At 38.2% G+C, this 26,552-nt stretch overlaps 2 protein-coding genes across 2 annotated transcripts in view; both read left to right on the top strand.

Moving 5' to 3' along the window:
- LOC132401506 (complement factor H-like) overlaps positions 1-23,396 on the top strand; it is a 29,547-nt gene extending 6,151 nt beyond the window's left edge. The window contains exons 4-7 of the mRNA XM_059983531.1: positions 7,159-7,235; positions 7,633-7,830; positions 14,696-14,866; positions 23,320-23,396. Coding sequence (XP_059839514.1) covers positions 7,159-7,235; positions 7,633-7,830; positions 14,696-14,866; positions 23,320-23,396 — 523 coding nt within the window. The remainder of the gene's footprint in view (positions 1-7,158; positions 7,236-7,632; positions 7,831-14,695; positions 14,867-23,319) is intronic.
- The window catches only part of LOC132401503 (complement factor H-related protein 1-like), a 64,095-nt gene continuing 55,051 nt past the window's right edge, over positions 17,509-26,552 (top strand). The window contains exons 1-2 of the mRNA XM_059983529.1: positions 17,509-17,552; positions 23,991-24,146. The gene's annotated coding sequence lies outside the window, so the exon portion shown is untranslated. The remainder of the gene's footprint in view (positions 17,553-23,990; positions 24,147-26,552) is intronic.

Here is a 26,552-nt window from a genome sequence, read left to right as displayed (position 1 = left end):
TTACCAAATGGCAAAGTAGACTCAATGGGCTGATGCCCTAATTCTGCTCCTGTTTTATAGTCTTTTAGAACTATGGTCTCTTATTACTATTTTGATGAATTGGTCAATGAATGTAATATTATCCATTCTATTGTACATAGAACATAGACTATTACAGCGCTGAACTGGCCCTTTGGTACACGATGTTGTGTTGACTTTTTAATCTACTCTAAAATCGTTCTAACCCTTCCTTCTTCCAACATCGTCCTCCATTTTTCTGTCATCCATGTATCTATCTATAAGTTTCTTAAATATCACTAATATATCTGGCTGTACCACCAGCCCTAGCAGCGCTTTCCACACACCTTCCATTCCCTGTGTGAACAACTTACCTCTGACACCAATTTATACTTTCGTCCAATCACTGTAAAATTATGCCCCTGTCTATTAGACTTTTCTGCCCTGGGAAAAAAAAAGTCTCTTGCTATCAACTCTATCTATGCCTCTTTTCACCTCTATCAAGTCACCATCAGGTCACTTTGCGCCAAAGAGCAAATCCCAAGCTTGCTCAACCTATCTTCATAAGACATTCCCTCTAGTCCCTCTGGTCTAAATCTCCTCTGCATCCTCTCTAAAGTCTCCACTTCCTTCCTATTATAAAATGAGCACAATATTCCAAGAGTTGTCCAACCAGGGATTTATGGAGGAGAAACATTATCTCCTGGCTCTCGAACTCAATCCCCGACTAATGAAGACTAACACATCACATATGCCTTCTCAATAACCCTATCAACCAGAGTGACAGCTAGCAGCTTTGAGGGATTTATGGACATGGATCTCAAGATCCCGCTGCTCTCCCACACTGCCAAGAAACCTGACATTAATCCTGTTTTCTGGCTTCAAGATCGAGCTTCCAAAATTAATCAATTTATTTTTTTTTCAGGGTGAATTGTATCTGTGATTTATCAGCCAACTCTGCATCCTGCCAATGTCCAATTGCAACCTACAACAACACTCCACACTACCTACAACTCCACCAAACTTTGTGTCATCTGCAACCTTACTAACCCACCCTTTTACTTCCTCATCCAAGTCATTTATAAAAATTACAAAGAGCAGGGGTCCAAAAACAGATTCCTGCAGAACACCTCTGACCATTGACCTCCAGGCAAAATACACTCCATCTACCACCCTGTGCTTTCTATGGACAGCTGTGTCCATGCAGTTTCCTTGTATCCCATGGCTTTTGACAGTCTCAATAAGCCTACCATGGCAAACCTTACTAAAATCCATAAACATCACATTTACTGCTCAATCTTCATCAATGCGCTTTGTCAAAGAATTCAATCAGGCTCGTGATTGTCCCTCTTTCAAAGCCATGCTGACTATCCTTAATCAGGCTTTCTTTCTCCATATTCTCGTAAATCCTGTCTCTAAGAATCTTCTCCAATAATTTGCCCTCCTCTGATATAAAACTCATTGGTCCATAACTCCCAGGGTTATCCCTAACTCCCTTTATTGGACAAAGGAATAATATTGGCCACCCTCTAGTCATCTGGTGCTACTCCTGTGGCCAGTGAGGATGCAAAGATCATCACCAGAAATACAACAATCACTTTCCCTACAACCAGTAGTAATCTGGGATATATCCCGACTGGTCCCAGGGACTTATTTATCCTAATGATTTTCAAAAGTTCTATCACATCCGTTTTCTAAACATCAATATGTTCAAGCACATCAGCCTCTTTTACACTGTATTCACAAAGCTACAAGCTCCATCTCACTGGTGGATACTGACGCAAAGTATTCATTAAGGACATCTTCTATCTCCTCCAACTCCATGCACATGTTTCCTCTACTATACCTGATCGGACCTACCCTCAGTCTGGACACCCTTGAGTGCTTCACATACATGTAGAGCTCCTTGGGATTTTCCTTAATTCCACTTGCCATGGCCTTCACATCCTTCTAGCTTTCTTGTCCATTCTTCAGTTCCTCCCTGGCTGCCTAGAGCCTCAGAGCCCTATCTGATCCTTGCTTTCTGAACCTTAAGTAAGCTGCTTACTCTCTCTTGTCTAGATGTTCCACATCTCTTGTCAACCACCATTTCTTCACCCTACCATCCTTTCCCTTCCTCAATGTGACAAAGCTATCCAGAACCCACAAAAATTGCTCCCTAAACAACCCCCACATTTCTGGTACACTTATTCTCAATTTATGCTCCCCAGATCCTGCCTAAAAGCAATATGCTTCCAACTCCCTCAAATAAGAACTTTCCCATACTATCTGCTTCTATCCATCTCCAAAGTGAAACTAAAGGCCAGGGAGTTGTGGGCACGAAACAAAAATGTTCAACTGACGATCAACTTGGTTCATTGTCCAGCACCAAATCCAATACATGTTTCCTCTAGTCGGCCTGTCTACATATTGAGTCAGGGATCTTTCATGGACAGAACTAACAAATTCCATCCAATTCAAAACTTTTGCACTGAGGATGTACCAATTAATATGAGGGAAGTTAAAGTCTCCTGTGACAACAGCCCTCTTATTTTTTGCATCTTTCCAAAATCTGCCTTCTGGTCTGTTGCTCAGTGCTTCTGTTGCAATTGGGGAGTCTATAGAATACCCTCAATAGAGTGATTGCTCCTCTCCTGTTTCTCACTTCCACCCATTCTGATTCAGTAAATAATCCCTAGTAAAGTCCTTCCTTTCTGCAGCTGTGATCCTATGGAGGAGGCACTGCTTAAGATCAGAAAAAGCTGCAGAAAGTATATCTAACACAAGAGGGCACAGTTTTAAGGTGGTTGGAAGTAGGTACAGAGGAGATGTCAGGGGTAAGTTTTTTACACAGAGAGTGGTAAGTGTGTGGAATGGACTGCCGGTGACGGTGGAGGAGGCAGATATGATAAGGTCTTTTAAGAGACTCCTAGATAGGTACATGGAGCTTAGAAAATTAGAGGGCTATGGTATCCTTAGGTAATTTCTAAGTAAGTACATGTTCAGCACAGCATAGTGGGCTGAAGGGCCTGTAATGTGCTGTAGATTTTCTATGTTTCTATATTTCTAAAGCAGTAAACTCAGCCAGCTCCACCATGGGCACTACCTCACTATCTTTCTTCTACCTTTTCTCCTACTTATTTTATTTAATTTTTTACAGTATATGTATATATATGTGTGTGTGTGTGTTTTTATACATATACGTTTATATATGTTATGGTAATTTATAGTCTTCATTTAATTATGTATAGCAATAGCTATGTATTACTGCTGCAAAACAATAGATTTCATGATACATGCCAGTGACATTAATCCTAATTCTGATTCTGATATACCTGTACGTCAACTGCTCCATCCTCTAAACTATCACTTTGGATCCTATCCCCTTGCCAAACTAGTTTGAGCCTTCCCCATTAGCTCTAGAAAATCTGCCACAAGGATTTTGCACCTTCCCCCACAAGTTCAGGTGTAACAATTCCATATTTTTAAAAAGCCATACCTTCCCCAGAAACCCTGCCCCTATGCACCAATTCCTCAGCCACGCATGTATCTGCCAAGTCATCCTATTCTTACCCTCAACACACACAAAATGCTGGTAGAACACAGTAGGCCAGGCAGCATCTATAGGGAGAAGCACTGTTGACGTTTCGGGCCAAGACCCTTCGTCAGGACTAACCGAAAGGAAAGATAGTAAGAAGTTTGAAAGTAGAGGGGGGAAGGGGAAATGCAAAATGATAGGAGTAGATTGGAGGGGGTGGGATGAAGCTAAGAGCTGGAAAGGTGATTGGCGAAAGTGATATAGAGCTGGAGAAAGGAGGGAAAGAAAGGAGGGGGAGGAGCACCAGAGGGAAATGGAGAACAGGCAAACTCTGGTGCTCCACCCCCCCCCTTTCTTTCTCCCGAGGCCTCCCGTCCCACGATCCTTTCCCTTCTCCAGCTCTATATCACTTTTGCCAATCACCTTTCCAGCTCTTAGCTTCATCCCACCCCCTCCGGTCTACTCCTATCATTTCGCATTTCCCCCTCCCCCCTCTACTTTCAAATCTCTTACTATCTTTCCTTTTGGTTAGTCCTGACGAAGGGTCTTGGCCCGAAATGTCGACAGTGCTTCTCCCTATAGATGCTGCCTGGCCTGCTGTGCTCTTCCAGCATTTTGTGTGTGTTGTTGTTTGAATTTCCAGCATCTGCAGATGTCCTCGTGTTTGCTCTATTCTTACCCTCACTGGGAGGTAGCATAGGCAGAAATCCAAAGATGACTCCCCTTGAGATCCTGCTTTTCAGCTTCCAACAAAACTCCCTATATTCTCTCTTCAAGACCTCATCCTTTTCCTGCCTATGTCATTAACACCAATATGTACTATGACTTCTGGCTGCTCACCCTCCCCTTTTAGAATGTTGTGATCCTGATCTGAGATGTCCCTAACTCTGGCACCTAGGAGGCAATATACCATCTGGGTGTCTTTTTCATATCCACAGAATCTCCTGCATTTCACACAGATGTAGTTATCAGAAAGACTGGGGGCTCTCCCTGAATTCCCACATCCGACACGAAGAACACTAAACCTGAACCCATTTTCACTGCACTAGCTATACTCTAGTATACTCAAGAAAGATAAGTTCAAAACAATCATGTAATTAATCACAAACATCTGCAGATGCTGCAAATTCACACTGATTTCTCTAACTTCCGTTAATACCCCCCTCCCCTTCTTACCCCAACCCTTATTTATTTATTGATTATTTTTCCCCATTTTTTTCTTTTCTCTCTTTTGTCTCTCTCTGTCCCTTTCACAATCACTCCTTGCTTGCTCTCCATCTCCCTCTGGTGCTCCCCTCCACCTTGCTTTCTCTCTAAGCCTCCCATCCCATGATCCTGTCCCTTCTCCAGCTGTGTATCCCTTTTGCCAATCAGCTTTCCAGCTTTTAGCTTCATCCCTACCCCTCCTGTCTTCTCCTATCATTTCCGATCTCCCCCTTCCCCTCCTACATTCAAATCTCTTACTATCTCTTCTTTCAGTTAGTCCTGACGAAGGGTCTCAGCCCGAAACGTCGACTGTACTTCTTCCTTTTGATGCTGCCTGGCCTGCTGCATTCCACCAGCACTTTGTGTGTGTTATGTAATTAATCATTTTGTTTTACACTGAGATGCAGATTGTGTTTTGTCTGAATCATAATTTTGAGTATACTTTTACATTGGCATTTATCATGGAGATAACCTATGTAATTTTTGTTGTAATACCATATATGTAAAACAAATAACAATGAAAATTGATTCTGATATTTACAATGAGTGTAATACATCAGCAGTTTTGTCTTCATAAATCATACTTGAATAATCAATTTGGTGCTATTTGAAAGAAAAATCCTGCCTTTTCTCAGTAATTACAATGCATAATCCCAGAACAAGCTTTAAATATGCTTATGAAAAAGGGCTATATATTTCACAGTAACCTTTTTTTTTCACCATTTTCAGTGAGGTTTTTGATGTTTTAATGACTGAATTGCCAGTGTCAATGTTTGGTCTTGATGTTCCTGCTGAGTTATAACTTTTAGTTGAAGCTGCATCCTGGAATTGAACATATAGTATGTATCTGAAAACCACTGGCCCTATTATGCTAGTTCTACCAACACCTTTTCCTAGAATGTTTTTCAAAATCACATGGACAAAACAGTGAATTTTTTTTCAAAATTGCAAAAAACTGGGAGATATATAAGAATGAAATTGACTCATTGAGGTCTTTTGTTTATTCTGTATGTTTGAAGCTGAGAGATCATTACTTCAGTGCAGCCAAATCCAGTGAATTCTTTTTTGTTTCTTCAAAGTCCAACAAGACTTTCTTCAAGTGCTTGTCAAACAGATTGCCAACCACAGTTCTTCTAAGGGCAATGGCAATTAACTCTCCAAAGTTGTTAATCATGGCACCAAAGGCTATTCTGTATCATCTGGTGATCATCTATGTACTTGATCATTCAACATTACACTTTACATGAAAGGAAAGGGAGTCCACTCTCTCAGTGTTCAGCTAGTAATTATCACTTAAGTTGAAGCCTACTATTCTGGAGGCTTCATGCTACTATGCAGCATCCTGGTTTGATAAGTCAGTTTCATCCATCAATGCAATGAAATGAAAGTCCACTAAAGGCTCATTACTCGACTTCCCAAGTTATGTACACTTGCCAAGCACCACCAACTACAATTTCTTTCCTCCCAAAGATGCTGATCAAGCTGCTAAATTCCTCCAGCAGATTGCCTGTACCTCCAATGTCTGAATACATGAAGTTGCGATCTTTCCCAGCTTTCTCTCTTTCTTGCTTTATAATGGTTATAAATATAACGGTTGCATAACAAACAAAAATCAGCCGCAATTCATCTTTTCTATATGGGGAATAATATACCTTAATTTCCTTGAAGTCACTTTAAGCCACACAAGATAGAAGTGTTCTTTTGCTCAGTACAGTTGAGTATTGAAAGTAAAAGTGCTAATGCATGTAAAAATCAATGAGCTAGAAAGCTAGTCAATGATTTGATAATGTAAAGTCAATAGTAAAAGTCTTGAACTTGCTCACTTGTTGTAGTAGACTTGTAGACTTGTAGACTTGTCCTTTCCAACTGTACTCTATTATAGTTCTATCTTGCAAAGGAATTAAATCTCTGACCCTGTGTCAGTTTAGTCCAGGTGCAGAATCTATGAGCCCATTGACTTCAAAGGTAAGTGGTGAGAAAAGGGTAAGAGAAGATATTAGACAAGAAGATGAATTTCTATACAAGAAAGTTCCTTAGACTAAAAAATATGGATAACAAATTTCATTCAATTAATCTTACATTCTTAATGCTGAAATGACTACTTTCAAGCTCAGACAATTAATTGCTGGTTTATTTAATGGAGAAAGAAGAATTGATCTCAAAATCCTAAGAAAACCAGATACATTGCTGGAAATTTTAGCCTTTGCACATCACTGCTTTTGTTACATCTTAAGAAGATAATTTCTATGGAAAATGATATTGGGGATTTGTAGTTAAAAATGGCAGCTGTAGCCAGCCAGTCCATTGCAATACAATTTGCAGCTCGAGTAAGGTTGGATAATTGCCCTTTCTGTGTTTCTTTGTAGATACCTTATAATGACATCCATCCACTTTTAAAGAATGAAATATACTCACTGTTTATATCTGTCCTTTTAAAGATATCAGCTGGTGGGTACAAGAAATTACAGTGATTGTGAACTATCTGGCTGGAGTGGTCGTGCCCCATATTGTGAAGGTAAAGAAAAGATAAATATTAAATAATGTCACCAATAATTTGTAATGGATTATTGCTATGAGATAAAACACTGAATAAAATATAGCAATCTCAAAACACAGAGCTTGCAAATTCAGTCCTTTATAGAGTGGAATGTGACTAACATAATTTCTTTGTGAAATTACACCACTCTAGAAGTGTGGGTATTTTCAGTAGTACATTCCTTAAGAATGGATGTATAGTTTCCATGTCATGTATAAACATTCAGGTCTATCTTTCCATGCAGACTAACAATAATTTTGCATTTTCAAATTTCCTCTTCAAACCTTGATGAGCAATGGAAAAGGAAACAGTCCACAATCTTGGAATATTTTACATTTGATGTGAAAATAATAGTAACGTTGCCTGTGTTTTACAGTAAAGACCTGTCCACCGGTGAATAACCCTGAAAATGGAAGGATTGCAGAACCAGGCTTTTTTGACAATGATCATGATTATCCTTTTGGCTCCTTCCTGAGATTTGAGTGCAATTCTCCTGATCTGGAAATTCATGGGGCTAGCCAAATTTATTGTTTAGAAAATGGAACATGGAGTAATCCTGTACCCAAATGCAAAGGTAAGATTCAGTGTTCATCTGTTGACTAAACTTCACAAAAGCCTCTTATTTGACATTCACAAAAAGGAACCAAACCTCAGAAATGTAAGCAAGATTAATTTATACTATTATTCAAGCTTGCTCTACCATTCCTTGAGATCATAGATGATCTTTTATCATGCCCTATTTTCCTTTCTATATATCTTGATTCTTAACAGGGTAAAACATTTTGATGATGCACTGCCACCTGAAACTGGAATCTCATTTATCTAAGTTCTAAATGCTAATCTTTTCTTCCTCGACCTCTCAATAATCCAGCAAGAGAAAACAAGTTTGAATCGTCTCCCCAAAAAATCCATTCATAATAACGTATTCATATTTTTCCAAACCACAGCAAGAGTAGATGAAATTTTCTTTACAAAAAATCCTTCATCCCAGAAATCAATTTATCCAATCAAAACTGCAACACATCAAAATCTTCTATAACTATAGAAACCAAAATTAGAGTTGGATGCTGATGAATCAGTGTGAGCCTTCCTGTAGGAGAAAATCAAATTCAGAACAACTCAGTTTTCAAATCATGATCTGTCCACATCAGCATATTACTAGCCATTTCTTATGGGAAAATATCAGAAATCCTGCTTGGAAATATTTCTCTCCACACTCATCATTCACGTTTAAGACTCCCACACAAGCATGGAAGTTCCAGATTTACTAACCACATCATTGGCAGAATTTACAAAGCTGATTCTAGGGATGTCAGATACAAAGAGAAATTGATTAGACTAGCCCTTTATTTTCTACAATTTTGAGAAATGACGGAATATCTTCTTGAAGCATTAAGATTTTTTACTGAACTTGACAGGCTATATAAGCACAGAGATTCCCCTGTTTGAGGAATCTAAAACCACAGTCTCAGAATACAGGAATGTCATTTTGCACTGAGATGAAGAGGAATCTATTCACTTAGAAGATGGCAAGTACTTGGAATTCTCTATCCTAGAAGACTACGAAGGTTCAATTGTTGAGTTCATTATTCAACCAAGATCAATAGATTTCTCCATTATATAGAAAAACAAAAGATCTAACATTTAGAATTGGGATGAATTTGAGCAGCATGTTGACAATGGTAGGTCTGTAAAAGCCAAGTTAAGACTGAGGTAGATTATCAGCAAACGCAGGCAATTTTCCACTAGCAAGAAGTTCTCTATGATTCTATTTTATCCTGTACACACAGAGTTGAGGACCTTAAACATTTCTATGCCTAAATTATTCCCTGTCATGCAGCAATGGATCTTGGTAACTTAACCAACAACTTTCATTTAGAGATAGCCCAATCAATGTAATACAATTTTTCTTTCCCAGATATAGCATAAGCCTGTTAAAAATAAAATTGGCATTTCATGGATGTTTCCAAGTCATTTTGCAGCAGACATTTTGTTCGATTTAACAAAAGAAACTCATAATTGGGTTAAGGAGAAGAATAAGGTCAAATTTTCTTAATTGCTTGGATAAGTTTTGTACAAGGAAATTGTAATTCAACATGAAGACGTAATAGAACCAGAACATTATTCATTCCAAACAAGAGCGACAATGTTTTAACAATACACTTTTGCTGTTTAAACTACACACATTTTAATCTTTTCTATTGAATAATCTTATGAAGTATTCTTGTTCAAAGTGCAATCATTCTGTAAAGTCACGTGGATCTGCTTAGTATACTTTTCATACATGTCATACATGTCCAATTCACACCAGATTTTTGTAACCAGGTTAGTGCAAGAGCAATGGCAAAGCTTTTTCAGGTTAATACATTTAATAGTCTGGACGTATGAAGGGTTATGTGAAGAACAGAATTGTATTTCAATTTAAAAATCTATTTGCCTACTGTTCTTGTTGCCCCATTATAGGAAAGATGTCAAAGCTTTGGACAGGGTGCAGAGCTTTACGAGAATGTTGTGTGCTATAACCAGAAATTGGACAAACTTGGGTTGTTTTCTATGAAGGCTGTGGGGATATCTGGTAGAGGTTTACAAGATTATGATAGGCATAGGTGGAATTGACAAGGAGTATCTTTTTCCCAGGGTTGAAATATCTAATTCCCGAGGGTATGCATTTAAGGTGATGGGGATAATTTTAAAGGAGATGTGTAGGGCAAGTTTTTTTACACAGAGAGTATTGGATGCCTGAATTGCATTGCCTGGGGCAGAGGAAGAGGCAGAAACATTAGGGACTGTTAAGAGTCATTTAGATAGGCATATGAATGGGAGGAAAATGGAAAGATATGGACCTTATGTAGGCAGAAGAGATTAGTTTAGTTGGTCATTTGGTGACCAATTTACTTGGTCTGGCACAATACTATGGGCTGAAGCATCTGTTCTTGTGCTGTACTGTTCTATGTTCTATGTGCTATGTGCTGTTAGAATTTATGATAGAACTATTTCGGTTGAAATGGGACTTTGCTTTGTGCATTGGAAATGTGGAAACTGTTCAACAAGGACAGACCTGAAGGAGTAATACCCTGCAACTGATCTTCAGCAAGGTTAGAAGCACAATGAAACTAGTAAAAGCTGTTGCCATATTTCATGCAATACCTGGCTGAAGCAACCTTTGGCTATCATGCATATGTAAATAAGGAACCTAAATTTTCAGGAACCTTACAGTAGTTGGATCCTTGCCCTACCAGATCCTCCTAGCTGCCCATTCCACCTCCCCTATTTGGTTCACTGATCAATTATCTTTTTTTCATCAGATTCTATCATCCATAGCACTTTGTTACCACCACACATCACCTTCAACTTTTGTTGCCACTTCCAACAACAGAGCTGTTCCCTCCTCCACCTGTCCATCACCCTTCCTCACCTGGATCAATCAATCACTTGCCAGCTCTGTTCCACCCCTTCCCCTCATCGCATTTCCCCCTGCTCTTTCAGTTCAGTTGAAGGATCTTGGCCAAGCATGTCAACTGTCCGTTTCTCTCTGCAGATGCTGCCTGAACTCCTGTGTTTGTCCAGCTGAGCTTTTTTTTAGGTTGGACTTAGCGGCTGGCTTCACTCTCAATTTTTCAACTGTACCTTTGGCTTTTACAGCAATTGCAAGAAGAATGACTGTTTTTATGACTATAACACAGTTTCTGTGAGGGCGATGATACTGTGGTGAATCTGCAACTCTTTCTAAGGGTAACTGCCAGCTTGCGGTTGACCCTTTTCCATCACAGTGTTTATATTTCATATTTCCTCACTGCACTGTATTCCCTTCAGCCCATCAAGTCCATGACAGTGCTCAGACTGATCTCATTCTCATTTCCCTTACACATGCTGTTTCATAGCAGCCTGGTTTCACTTTTACTCATCTATAAAATGGTAATTTTCAGTGGCCAATTAACCTAACAACCATCACCTGTTTAAGTTAGAAGCATGGAAAACAGTAGCAGGCCATTCAGCCCAGCTGGCCTACTGCACCATTCAACATAATTAGGTTGATTATCCACTTGAGCTCCCTGTTCTTGCTTTCTTCTGTATTCATTGATCTATTCAGCATTAAGGAATATATTGGTTCAATTTAATATCGGAGAATGTAAACAATATACAACCTGAAATTCTTACTCTCCACTGACATCCTCAAAACAGAAGAAAAAACCCAAAGAATGAATGAAAGACAGAAAAAAGATGTAAGAACCCCAGAGCCCCCTGCCCCCCACCATGTACAAGCAGCATCAGCTCCACCCCCTCCCCCGCATTCCAGCATAAAGCATCAGCATTTTCACCACCCAACATGCCCCCAAAAAGAGACCATGGTTCCACAGTCCTTCAAAAGCTAGTTGTTCACTCCAACATTTCGACATCCCACAGGCTTTCTCTCTCTCACTAACAAGGGAGAGGCAGATATCGTTCTTTCCACAGTCGACAGTCACTATTTTGATGTTAGACAGTCTGAAGCGTTGCTTTTTATTTCAAGTTCTCCAACTCGAGAATCAACCAATCAACCCTCTGACATCCGCTCTCACTGTCTTCAATGTTATGGCTCCCACTACATTTCAGTTTATGACACCAGTAAGAATTCGTGTCCACAGAGCCACTCAGGTCCTGAAGTTATCTGACTTCAGGCCAAACCTGGATTTATCGAATAGCGGCCAATTGGTGAGCTCCAAGAACAGGAATAGGCCGTCGGGCAAAACCACTGTTTTTGGGTGTGACTGTAGCTCAAAGATCCCAATAAGACCCTGACAACCTTGAAAAGGAAAATAGAGACATTACAACAGGAAGAATTTAACTGCTTCGCTGATGAGCTGGGAGAAGTTGCCTGCTGGCACCATCTTTAGCTCTGCCCTCACATGATATCAACCTGATCCTTAAAGATACATGATGAATTGCTGAGCACTAATCTCTGTCAAAGACCTCCACAGATTTACCATCCTCTAGGTGAAAAAACTTCTCCTGACTTCAGTCCTAAATATCTTTCGTTGTATGCTGAGGCATGAACCCAGGATATGGACTCTCCAGCTGTAAGGCACTTTCTTCCTGTCTTTCTTGTCCTGTCAGAATTTGACAAGTTTATATTAGATTATTCTGATTCTTCTACCATCTAAAAAACACAGGATTGACTAACTCACTCTCTCTCATTGTCAGTCCTGCCATCCCAGGAGTCAGTGTAGCAAATCTGTGTTGTACCGTTCCACCCACTCCCCAAGGAATATGCATTCTTCCACAGATCAGGAGCTTGTGTGAAGAGGGGTGGAAGGAAAGCTTTGGGGTTTTGATGGTTCTATCATTCATTCAATTGGGTTTCTTGTTTCCTGGATATCTGTGAAGAGTATGAATTTCAGGTTGTATACCATATACATTCTCTGATATGAGATGGACATTGAGACTTTGAAAAACTATACAGATGGGTCTCACCAATGTCCTCTGCAGCTGTAGCAAGGCATTCTTGTACCTACACTCAAATTCTCTTACAATGTAGGCAAATATACAGTACCGTACTGCCTGTCTACAGTCTCAGTCCTGATGGAGGGTCTCAAGTCAAAACAGCAACTATCCCTTTGCCTCCCCAGATACTTCCTAACCATTGGATGCCTCTTCTTGCTTCAGATTCCACTATCTGCATTCTCTGGGAAACCTCTTGATTTCCTAACTAGTCACTGCACCTCAACATGTGGTCACAGTATGCAAAGACACCAAGAGCTCATCATGTCTGCCATTTCCCCCATGTTATTATCTTTCAGATCATCTGCCTTTCTCTTCTGAGAGTGATAACCCCATTCTTATTCACATTTAACTACATCTTCCCACTATTTCAACTTTTCTAATTCACATTCAAGATAACTTGCACTCTCCTCACATCTCAACCTCTCCTCAACTCCTTGTCACCTACAGAACTGGGAGATCGTGCATTTAGTTCCATCAACCAAATTATTAACATCTATTGTGAGTAGAACAGCATCAGTGCTTGGCACTTGAAAATTCACCCATTTTTCTTGTCAATCAGTTAATTGTCAACCAATTCAATTTAATGCATCAATTCCATGTGCTTTAGTAACTTCTTTTGAGGAAACTTATCAAAAACTTTTTGAACATCCAAACACACCACATCTTCTTGCTTTAACTTATCTATTTTATTAACTCCATCCTTAAAATAACACAGCAGACTGATTAAACAGGAATTCTATTCCAGAAATCCATGGTGATTTTTGTCCAATTCAATTAAAATTTTTCTAATTGTTCTTTTAATTGTGTGTTTTTTTTAACAGATTGTAGCATTTTCTACTATTTGCAGAGCCACTTGATTTAGAAATCTGGAACAAAGGATATGAGGTTTTCGGGATATGCAACTTCCATTAATTACTTAACACTATTTCTTTGGTAATAATTATTGGCTTCATTTTCTCCCTGCCTCTAAATCCTTTGTTCCATGACATACTGTACCTCGGAGAGTACTTATCTTCTAGGTGAAGACAGAACTAAAGTATATGTTTAACTGTTCTGCCATTTTTTTTTATTTTCCCTGTTTCTTATTGTTTGAGACTAGTAGGGCATTTTGCTAACTTCGGGAGAAAATTTGAAAACTTTGTTTTGCCCTTTCCTCCTGCCATTGCCTCACTTTTTCTCTAATGACTCTTCGTCCCATTGTGCATCGTGCAAAAATGAAACCCAAATTGTGGGCAAGTGAACATTGGAATAATGAGAAATGCTCATCCAAAGAATCAAGAGCAAAGTTTAAATCAGTCTTGCACCTCACAGTTGGTCACCTGTGTTCCGGTTTGACATTGAACATGCCAAAAACAGTATGTGATAAAATTTTAGTTCTTTGCCTTTTTTGTGGATAGATTGATCAGAGATTGTTATAATGTAATGAAGAGGGTACTTCTCCCCCTTTCCTTTCTTCCATGGCCTTCTGTCCTTTCCTATCAGATTCCTCCTTCTTCAGCCCTTTCTCTTTCACTAATCAAATTCTCAGCTCTTTACTTCACCCCTCCCCCCCCCAGTTTCACCTATCACCTACTACCTTGTATTTCTACTTCTCCTCTCCCCATCTTCTTACTCTGACCCCATCTTTTTTCTCCAGTTCTGATGAATGGTCTTGGCCTGAAATGTTGACTGTTCACCCTTTTCCATAGAAACAGACTGGCCGGCTGATTTCCTCCAGCATGTTGTGTGCGTTGTTATAATGGAAATTTTTTTCAACTTTACACGATTCATATTGTTATTGCAAATCCATTATATTTTTGGAATCAAAGGGAATGATATGAGTAAAATGGATACTTTCATCATTGACATGCCCATTCCCTCCTTTAACATACAATGTAGTTATTACTTTGGTTATAATATTTTCAAGAAATTGCAATAAAAACCAGAACAAAATGCTTTTAGTACTTTTGAATTTTTAGAATTAAAATGTAAGAGACCAGATATACCCAATGCAAACGTGAAGACTAAGCATGAGGAATTTAGACATCTCGAGCAGTTATCGTACACCTGCAATCGCAATTATAAGCCTTCTGGTCTTCGATCAACCACGTGTACCCAGACCGGATGGAATCCACCACCATTATGTACACGTAAGTAGATTCAGTTTTATAATTGTGCGCTTATTTCAATTAATTTATTTGTCAGAAGACATCATTTCTTGGACTATAGATAATATGGCACTTGGCCCTGAACTGTACAAAGGCTGAAAGAAAATGTAAGTTTTATTCTGCACCTGGATACAGTACTGATCCTAGTCGTTCACCATCCTGTCCTCAGTCCCACAGAGCCTTATGATGCAAATGAAACAAAGTGGTGTCCTTACATTTAATGCCAGTATTGCCTTAACAAAGACAGCAAGTTATGGCCTTTAGCAGAAGTTGCTTAGCTTTTGTTTTCAGTTGTTCCAATAGTGAAATAGATCATGTAGAAGGTAATTTTTTCTTGGGATCTGATTCTTAAACTGTAATTGAATTGCAACAGAGATTGGGTGGCAAAATAATTATAGGTAGGTCAGAGAAGAGTATGGCTTTGCTTGTCTCTCTTGTCTATCTGAACCATCCATAGACACCACCTGCTTACATACACCTGGTTTGCCAGTGATAAGTGGCAAATGACACCACTGCTGACATGGGTAACACCCAGAGTTGAGGCCAAAACATTCACTGTCAATGTCATGGCAGAGAGCCCAATATTGGAGTACTTGCATTGCTTCCATAGATCTGAGTGATACATAGATTTATTGAACATTACAGCACTGATAAAACCCCTTCAACCCATCTAGCCCATGCCAAACAACTCATCTGCCCAGTCCCATCAAACTGCACACAAGCCATAGTCCTGCATACCCCTCCCTTCCATGTACCTATCCAAATTGCTTTTAAATGTTGAAATTGAACCTACACTCACCACCTCCACTGGCAACTCATTCCACACTCTCTTCACCCTCTGAGTGAAGAAGTTCCTCCTCTCGTTCTCCTTAACCATTTCAAAGCATGACATTCAGTTGTAGTCTCACCAAACCTCAGTGGAAAAAGCCTGCTTGCATTTACCTATATCTATACCTCTCAGAAACTTGTATACCTCTATCAAATCTCCCCTTGTTCTCCTATGCTCTAGGGAATAAAGTCCAAACCTATTCAACCTTCCCTATAACTCAGGTCCTTAAGTCTTGGCAATATCCTTGTAAATTTTCTCTGCACACTTTCAGTCTTATTGACATCTTTCCTGTAGGCACTGATTGCAAATTCCAGTCCTTTGTTGACATCTGATGAACCCAGTGTCCAGATCTTTCCTTCTCCATAACTACCTTGATACTAAAGCCATTATGATCGCTTGATGTAAAATGTCCCTACACAAACTTCTATCACCTGCCTTGTCTCATTCCCTTACAGGAAGTCTAGTATTGCATTCTCTCTAGTTGGTACCTCTGTATATTGATTAAGGAAACATTCCTGAACACACTTGACAAACTTTATCCCATCCAGCCCCTTTACAGAATGGGAATTCCAGTCAATATACAGAAAATTAAAATCACCTACTATCACAACCTTGTTTCTGGCAACAGTCTCCAATCTCTCTACTAACTTGCTCCCCTAAATCTCTCTGACTGTTGGATGGTCTTTAATATAATCCCATTAATATGGTCATACTTTCTTATTCCTCTGTTTTCCCATCAGTAGACAAGTAGTCAAGCCTGTCCTGCCAGAGCACTGCCGTGTCATTTTCCCTGTCTGGTTATGCCATGCCTCCCCTTTAACAACTTCCACTCTATCATGTCTAAAACAATGGATCCCAGGATTACTGAGCTCCAGTTCCGACCCTCCTGCAACCATTTCCCACAAATAGCTACAATGTCCACTTGCTGATCCATGCCCTAAGCTCATTCTCTGTAATTTTTGCATTGAAAATATACACAGTTCAGAACATTAGCCCCACAGTGCTTAACCTTTTGATTCCTAACTTTGCATGGAGGCTTCACAACATCTTTCCTCACAACCACTCCACTATCTGCTCTAGTGCTCTGGTTCCCATATTTTATCATTCAGTGTATTTTCTCTGTGTATGTGCCTAGTACAACCTATTTAATTTTAAATGTTTACAGTTGTTTTCTTCATAAAAGCTTCCTGTGAAGTAAAATCTAAATTTATCAGTGAAAATTCCTAGTAGGCATCAGTCGGGCAATGGGGGTCGGGGGGAGGGAATAAGAGCCAAATCAAATCCTTTGACACTAGTTAGCCAATATCAAAATATTACTGTAGTTATTTGACTGAATCATTGTAATTATTGTCACATTATCAAATAAACTGCTGACTTCAACTAGAACTTAAATCTAGACCAGTGTAAAAAAGATTGCTGATTTCCTTGCATTCATTTTGCACAAAGTTTTAGTTCCTCCCTCAGTGTTCTATCACAATATCTTCTAAATAATAGCAGTGGTAACTGAAAATTATTGTAGTCAATTATTTTACGTATTTGTCCCATTGATCTAATGAACAACCATCAGAGCAATTTTTATTGCCTTTAATCAAGATGATCAAAAGAAATGCAAATGTTCAGATACTACTGCCAGTTTCCAGTTCAAACCCTAACATTCTTGTATTTCAGCAATAGTATGTTCAAGACCACCATTAGAAAATGGTCATTTTGAAACCACCAAGTGGATATTTTCTCATAAAGAAGAAGTGCAATATGTTTGTGACCGGAATTATAAACCTCTACAATCAAATAGAGTTCGGTGTGAAGAGCAAGGATTGACACCAAATCCAACCTGTGTAGGTAATTAACTTTTAACTTTTATTTATTAATACATCACTAATTAGTCAAAATTAACACAGGTCATGTGGCTTGCCCACATTCCATAAAATACATTACATTATTACATCAATTTATCAAGATGTGTATTTCATCAGATTAACTTAAAAATAAATATCTTCCACAATATGCAATGATATATTATGCTAAAATATTTGGTGTAATATGCTGAAGAAAGTTACTTTAATGTAAAAATGGTAAAAACAGACTCTTCTGAGCATTGTCCACCCTGTACCATTTACATCAATTGACATCTATTTATCTTGGCTTTGGATTTATCCAGGTGACAAGATAATTGATGATTTCATATTCTGTAAGAATGCTTTAATCAGTTATCTGAAAATAATTCTCAAGATTTGAGTAAATCTGCACAAAGATATGCACAAGAGAAAACTGTTGTGGTTGTTGGAGGTCAATCAAGACCTAAGACTTGCCCCCGGACATTACTGCAAGACAGTCTCATTGGGCCATCAATCTTTGGCCAAAATGTCAATGGCTTTCAATACAACATAATGTCAGAAGTGAGAATGCCCATTGACGTTTGCACTCCTTTCCTAGATTGCTGTATTAAATTTGGTTGTATTTGTAATTATGTACAAATGGAAGTGCTGAATAATTGACCCAACTTAGCTTGCTCCTGAGCAGTCTTCTGCTGTCTTGAGTTATTCACCTGTGCACTTCCCAAGTCCTTGGCCTTTACCAGAAGAAAGAACAAGGACTGCAGCTGCATATCATCACCACCATGTGCAGGTTATCCTACATTTTTAATGCATTGGGAATAACCCTTCATTTATTGTGCATTCTGCTGTCCAAATCCTAAACTCCCTCCACAAAAGGACTACTGAAGTATCTTCTCCAGAAGACCACTGCAGTTTGAGAATGCAGCTCAACCACCATCTTTTCATTGGCAATAAAGACTGACCTTTCTAAAGGTGAATTGATTTCAAACTTGAATAAATGTCAAAATAATTAGGTAGGCACCAACCTAATAAATTGGTTGAAAGATTAATTAGATTGCATAATTGGAATCAGTATCTAAACAATATGTCACAGTATCTGCAGGTTTAAGGTGAGTAGCATTTAATTTATTTGCATCTCAAAATAAAAGTTACAGAATATCATTCATGCTGTTATCGCACAAAGCCTTCAGAATTGTGACACTTTGTGCATGGAACAATCTGAAGGGTCGTGCAGAAGAACCACATGCAGTAATTAAAAGGCTACCCATCCATATCTGGCACTAGAAAATATCGCTTAGTGCCATCCAAAGTTTCACTACCAGAAAGGATTTGTTTGATCATAGAGCATTTTAATAGACCACTGTTTCTTTGCCAAGTAAACTAACCAAATCTTTTTATGTGGTGTGATGAAGGGCTTACTTCTGTTCTGCACAACTACGTGGCTTCTTTTTTGATCTATCCGTTTGTCTTAGACATAGACCTCTTTGTTCCTCTTCAATATTCAATGTCCTCTCTTGTATTCCTTTATCTGATTACACCTTCTCAAATGTATTAGTAACTTCCATTCTTCTTTAGCCACTTTTCTGCCTAATTGACTGAACCATCAATATTTTCTTACAACCTCAAGCATTTCTGCTCACTTTCAAGCACGGCACATTTTTTTGCATCATCCGCAAATTGTTTTATCATTCCCATTAAAACATCAGCATATATTTAAAAGTGCAATGGAACTCCATTGTCAACAACTTTCCACTCACAAAACATTTGCTCCTTGCAATGAATCATTTTTGGATCTAATTTGTCACTTTCCTTGGATCCTATAGGGTTTCATATTTTAACAATCTTCAATGTGGCCATTTCTCAAAAGCTTTGGTAAAAATCCATGTGCATTATTTCAAAATCATTACTCTCACCTACACAATTTGTGAACTCCTCAAAGGGTGTATGAACCACTTCTCCTTAATAAGTCCATGCATGATATGTATTTCCTTAAATGAATCGCACAGTGCTTGAGAATTAACTGTAACCATTTGCACCAATGAAGTGAAACTGACCTGTGATCTATTCCTTTTTAGTTTTGTACACCAGCATATTTGCATGTCTCGCATCACTGCTGCAGCCTGCCATGATTGAAAATCTATAATCGGTGTCTATATAATTTTGTCCATTTCATATGGATTTATTCATAATCAGATATCATAAATAACTTAATAATTTGTTTTTTCATGAGCACATTGCGGAACTTCCAGGCTCATTATCGGATTCTCCAACTTCCAATAATTTGCTTCCTCTATCTGTACCAAAGTGGCTATTTCATCATATCAGCTCAGATTTCTTCCCCTCTCTATTTGACATTCTGAACTGCTATTTGCATAAAACAAGACAGATACTTGTTGCCCTCCAACTGCCCCATTTGCAGCTCATTCTCATTCCTATCCTGGCCCTGACAGGTCACAGATCAGCCCTCTCCTTTATCTGTCATTCCTCCCTATCAACCTTGTCTCTGCAACGTAAATTTTTTTTTCCTCCTAGTCCCAGTTATCATGATGGGTCTTGGATGTGAAATGTTATATCTGTCTCCCTTTTTACAGATGCAGAGTGTTTTCAGCATTTCCTAGTTTTGGTTCAGATTTACGGACCAACAGATTTTTATGTTTTCAGTTTGTCAGCTATCATTTTTATCCCATGTAGTGCTTAATCGTTGTTCAACATAACTAGTACATTGATATCATTCACCCTTCTGTGCAGAAGGATACAAAATGTGCAATGACAATCTTACGTACATCCAGTGCCATCATATGCATGTCCCTTATAACTTACAAGTTTTCAAATGCTCCATCACTGACAGTCATGACAAGACCCAGAGCTCTTGAAATCCTTTCCAAGTCTTCTCTTCATTTCTTAAGATTATTTTTGACACTGTGATCTGATCAAAAATTTCCCATTACCTTCTTGTATGACGTGGTATCAAATGGTGATAGTGACTTTTCGAATGTTTTATTGAATTAGAAACATAGAGGGTTATGGGCTGAGTGCAGGTCGGTGGGACTAGGTGAGAGTAAGCATTCGGCACGAACTAGGAGGGCCGAGATGGCCTGTTTCTGTGCTGTAATTGTTATATAGTTATATGGTTATGGAGAAACATAGAAACCTACAGCACAATACAGGCCCTTTGGCCCACAAAGTTGTACCGAACATGTCCCAACCTTAGAAATTACTAGGCTTACCCATAGCCCTCTATTCTTCTAAGCTCCATGGACCTATCCAAAAGTCTCTTAAAAGACCCTATCATATCCGCCTCCACCACTGTTGCCGGCAGCCCATTCCATGCACTCAGCACTTTTTGAGTAAAAAACTTACCCCTGACATCTTTGTACCTACTCCCCAGCACCTTAAACCTGTGTCCTCTTGTGACAACCATTTCAGCCCTGGGAAAAATCCTCTGACTATCCACATGATCAATGCCTCTCATCATCTTATACACCTCTATCAGGACACCTCTCATCCTCCATCGCCCCAAGGAGAAAAGGCCAAGTTCACTCAACCTATTCTTATAAGGCATGCTCCCCAATCCAGGCAACATCCTTGCAAATCTCCTCTGCACCGCTCCTATGGCTTCCACATCCTTCCTGTAGTGAGGCGACCAGAAATGAACACAGTACTCCAAGTAGGGTCTAACCAGTGTCGTATATAGCTGCAACATTACCTCTCAGCTCCTAAATTCAATTCCACGATTGATGAAGGCCAATACACCCTATGCCTTCTTAACCACAGAGTCAACCTGCGCAGCAGCTTTGAGCGTCCTATGGACTCAGACCCAAGATCCTTCTGATCCTCCACACTGACAAGAGTCTTACCACTAATACTATATTCTGCCATCATATTTGACCTACCAAAATGAACCACTTCACACTTATCTGGGTTGAACTCCATCTGTCACTTCTCAGCCCGATTTTGCATCCTATCAATGTCCCACTGTAACCTCTGACAGCCCTCCACACTATCCACAACACCTCCAACCTTTGTGTCATCAGCAAACTTGCTAACCCCTCCCTCCACTTCCTCATCCAGACCATTTATAAAAATCACGACGAGAAGGGTCCCAGAACAGATCCCTGAGGCACTCCACCGATGACCAACCTCCATGCAGAATATGACCCATCTACAACCACTCTTTGCCTTCTGTGGGCAAGCCAGTTCTGTATCCACAAAGTAATGTCCCCTTGGATCCCATGCCCCCTTACTTTCTCAATAAGCTTTGCATGGGGTGCCTTATTAAATGCCTTGCTGAAATCCATATACACTACATCTACTGCTCTTCCTTCATCAATGTGTTTACTCACATCCTCAAAAAATTCAATCAGGCTCATAAGGCAGGACCTGCCCTTGACAAAGCAATGCTGACAATTCCTAATCATATTATACCTCTCCTAAATGTTTATAAATTCTGCCTCTCAGGATCTTCTCTATCAACTTACCAACCACTGAGGTAAGACTCACTGGCCTGTAATTTCCTGGGCTATCTCTACTCCCTTTCTTGAGTGAAGGAACAATATCTATAACCCTCCAATCCTCCGGAACCTCTCTCTTCCCCATTCATGATGCAAAGATCATCACCAAAGGCTCCCACAGTAGCCTGGGGTACATCTCATTCGGTCCCAGTGACTTAACCAACTTGATGCTTTCCAAAAGCTCCAGAGCATCCTCTTTCTTAATATCTACATGCTCAAGCCTTTCAGTCTGCTGCAAGTCATCCCTACAATCACCAAGACCCTTTTCCATAGTGAATACTGAAATAAAGTGTTCATTACGTACCTCTGCTATTTCCTCTGGTTCCATACACACTTTCCCACTGCCACACTTGATAGATCTTATTCTTTCACATCTTATCCTCTTGCTCTTTATCAACAAACCATGATGAAAGATTCTGGAAATTAGTACATGAATAATTTTCTTTAATTGAAATTCTATTTTTAATGATGAACATAAATTAAGATTGGAAATTGCATCTCATCTCTCTCTCTCTCTCAGTACCAAAGCTCAGCCTATGTTTTGGGCATACACTTCTACCATTGTCAAGTACTATGTGGATGGTCTGCAGTGCAGGTCACTGAATGAGCAATGATACATGTCCTTACGCTTATACTAATCCAGAAAATTTTGCTTGTTGTGCTTTTGATATTTCTCTGTTGTTTAAATATGCCCTTCTTATTTTTACTGCCTCCCTTTAGATTCACTCCAAACCAAATTTTGTCTAATTTACCACCTTTCTTTAAGATGGGCAGCCTATTTGAAGGTGTAAGTGTTACACCCTCAGGTTATTAATCATGTTTTTTGAAGGTTCATGTTTTTTTAAAAGTTTCATTGTTTTCATTTCTTGATTAGAGTATTAATGACTATTTTGCTTCAGACTGTTGCTGTTGTAATGGTTTCTGATTTTGTTTTCCATAAACTCTTGCAATGACCTTGTAGATGTTAAATTTAATAGCTTCGGGGTTTTTTTGGCTGATGTTTTCTCTTTGTATAATTGTCATTTAGTTGGGGGCTTGTTGGCCTGGTATTGGGCCTTCATTAACTTGTACTCTTGTTTGACTTTTTGGGTTTATTGCTTTGTCTGATGTTTGCGGGTTAGTTAGTAGGGCATGAATTTTTTCCCTCTCCCCTCAGTGCTCAGCCAATGTTGACTCTAGTTTGGAGCTTTCCTGATTGAGGTTTTCTGTTCTCTGTGTCCTTGCTTCATTTGTTTAATTAAACTCTGAATTGAATTTCAGTTAGTCTGAATCTCTGTGTTTTCCTGCGGCTGAATCCAGGCGTGAACCCTAACACTCAAGCCCCAGAAATTTGCTGATTCCACTTGGCGAGTTCCAGTTATTATTAAAATTCCTTTTCATATATATTAAGAAGACTGGTTACCTTAGTATAAAATCTGTGCCCATGGAGTGCCATGGTTTCCTATAGCTTCTTCCTAAATACCGTTGGCACTTCTTGTGTCATATCCCATGCTAGCATTCTCCCTCACCTCAAAGAAAGTAAAAGGCAGAGCAAGAAGAAAATAGCAAATAGAAAACAGAGAAGTAGAATGAGATGGCTAAGAAAACAAACTCATACACATTACACACCATGAGCAAGTGGCCATATTTTTAATTTCAACTTACAAAATAAAATCCCCCAGGAAAGAATGGTAATTACAGTATTATCAAATGATGCTTATGACTGGGTTTGTTCATTTCTGTTTTTATTTTACTCTGTATTCTAGACATATGGAATTTCTGGAGTATTTATAGGAGAAGTTTGAAGATATTCTTAAGCATAATCTCATTCAGAGAATAGAAGTTGTGTTTTTGACAATGGGAGGATCATTCAATTATTATACTTGTTCTGGTTGCAATGCCACAAACAATTTCAACAATAACATTTGATAATGTCATATGACTGTCCTCAGAAATCAGATGCAACATACAAATAGCTGCAACTATTTACCCGAATCCATGGACAAAACGAATTGGAGATGAGATAACGTATTATTGCAATTCTGACAGAAAGAGACGCAGTTCTTTATGTACACCAACTGGATGGAATCCCCCTCTAAAATGCACTGGTATGTGTCCTCTTTTTTTCATTGGTCCATGGGAAATGATAAGATAAAATAAATGATTTTTGAATCTGGTATAAACAAATGTATGATATTTCACTGAATAAAATCTTAATCTTCATTTCTTTATCAATCTTTTTATTAATAAAAAAGTACATGTATATATAAACAAGAGGAGAATTATCTCAAATATCTATATTGATAACAATTCATATAAAAGGTAAAATAAATATTAGCATAAGTATTAATCTAATAGTATACAATAAAAAATAAGATAATCAATTCTCTTCTCATTCCATAAAAAGAAGAAAAAAGATAAAGAAACTTTTATGATTTTTATATACATAAAAAACCCACTAAACAAAAAAACCAAAAAAAAGAAAAAGAGGAAAAAAAGGGACTGGGCAGCCCATACTGAGAGTAAAAGCAAGAAAAAAGAGAAACTTTCTGAGCAAATCCAAAGTTTTGAGAAAGTAACTGGAAGAGCAATAAATCAAACCATATGAAAATATTAAATAAAAGGTCACCAGGTTTCTTCAAATTTAAAGGATATATCAAATGTCCGACTTCTTACAGGACGTAATGGAAGTAAGCCAATAAAAAACAGTAGGTGGATTCGAGTCCTTCCATTTAAGCAAAATGGCTTTCTTAGGCAATAAAGTTGTAAAAGCTTTGAGCAGAAACAGGAATATATCCTGCTTTTGGTGGAGTGATCCCAAAAATTGCTGTAAATAAATTCGGTTGTAGGTTCAAATTCAAGACTTTTGATGAAGTTTTAAAGACATCTTTCCAAAAATTAGCTATCTTGATACAAGACCAAAACATATGAGTTAAAGTAGCCAACTCAGTATTACACCTGTCGCAAATAAGATTGATATTGGGAAAGATATGGGCTAATTTATCCTTTGACATATGTGCCCAATGTATTACCTTGTACTGTATCAAGGAATGACGGGCACAATTAGATGAAGTATTTCCCAAATGAAAAATTTTATCCTATTGATTATCTGAAAATGACTCTCGAAATTCCAATTCCCACGTACCTTTAGTTTTATCATTAGGTACCTTTCGTAAATTCAATAACCATTTATAAATTATAGCTATCAGTCCTTTTTGAAATGGTTTAAGCTGAAAAATGGTATCTATCTTATTGGGTGAATAAGCAAAGGGAAAATTTGGAAGTAAACTACGTAAAAAATTCCTCATTTGTAAATATCTAAAAAAGTGTGCATTCGATAAGTCATATTTCTCCACTAACTGAGTGAAAGACATTAAACAATCCCCCATAAACAAGTCTAAAAAAGTTATTATTCCTTTGGTTTTCCAAATTAAAAAGGTCTGATCAGAAATTAATGGTTTAAAAAAATAATTAAGATGGATTTTACTAGAAAGAACAAAGTTATTAAACTCAAAAACTCTATGAAACTGAAACCAAATTCTTAATGTATGTTTAATAATGGGATTGAGGTCTCAACTACCAATCTTAGAAAGTAAAAAAAAGAAGAGGAGCTCCCAGTAAAGAGGCCAATGAATACCCCTTCACCAAGTTTTTCTGCAAATCCATCCATAAATGACAGTCATGTATGTCTGAATAATGGATCCAAATCAAAATATATCAAATATTAATTGCTCAGTAATACATTCTAAAATTTGGCAAAGCCATACCACTAATTTCTGCAATAGAGGTTTACTCAATCTAGGATTATTATTATTCCAAATATAAGATAAATGTTAGAGTCTATTCTATCAAAAAAACAGTTTAGGAACAAAGGAATGAATTGCTTGGAATACAAATAAGAACTTCGGTAATACTATCATTTTAATAGCATGAATTCGATCAATTAATGATAATGTCATAGGAGATCATTTAGAAAGTATTTGTTGCGTGTATTCAATTAATGGAAGAAAGTTGTATTTATACAGGTCCTTAAAATTTTTGGTAATTTTAATACCGATAAGTAAAGTTATTTTTAGCTAAATACTAAAAGGAATTTGATCATATTGATCCAAATAGTTATTAATAGGAAATAACTCATTTCCATGTAAATTTAATTTATATCCAGAAAAACTACTAAATTCAGAAAATATAGATAACATAGAAGGAATAGATTTCTTAGGATCTGAAATATAAATTAACAAGTCATCTGCATATAGCGAAACCTTATGCACTTTATCTCATCTCTTAATACCTTGAACATTGTTGGAGTCCCAAAGAGGTTCTAAAGCCAGGTTGAATAACAGAAGACTAAAAAGACAACCCTGACAGGTACCTCTGCATAGCCTAAAATAAGGAGATTTTTTATTGTTAGTTATAATTGTCGCCATAGGAGCTTGATATATCAGCTTAATCCAGGAAATAAAACCTGGACCAAAATTAAATCATTCTAAAACCTCGAATAAATAAGACCATTC

Source organism: Hypanus sabinus, chromosome 11 (genome assembly GCF_030144855.1).
Source record: "Hypanus sabinus isolate sHypSab1 chromosome 11, sHypSab1.hap1, whole genome shotgun sequence".
NCBI lineage: Eukaryota > Metazoa > Chordata > Chondrichthyes > Myliobatiformes > Dasyatidae > Hypanus > Hypanus sabinus.
This window is presented reverse-complemented; position numbering and strand designations above follow the sequence as displayed.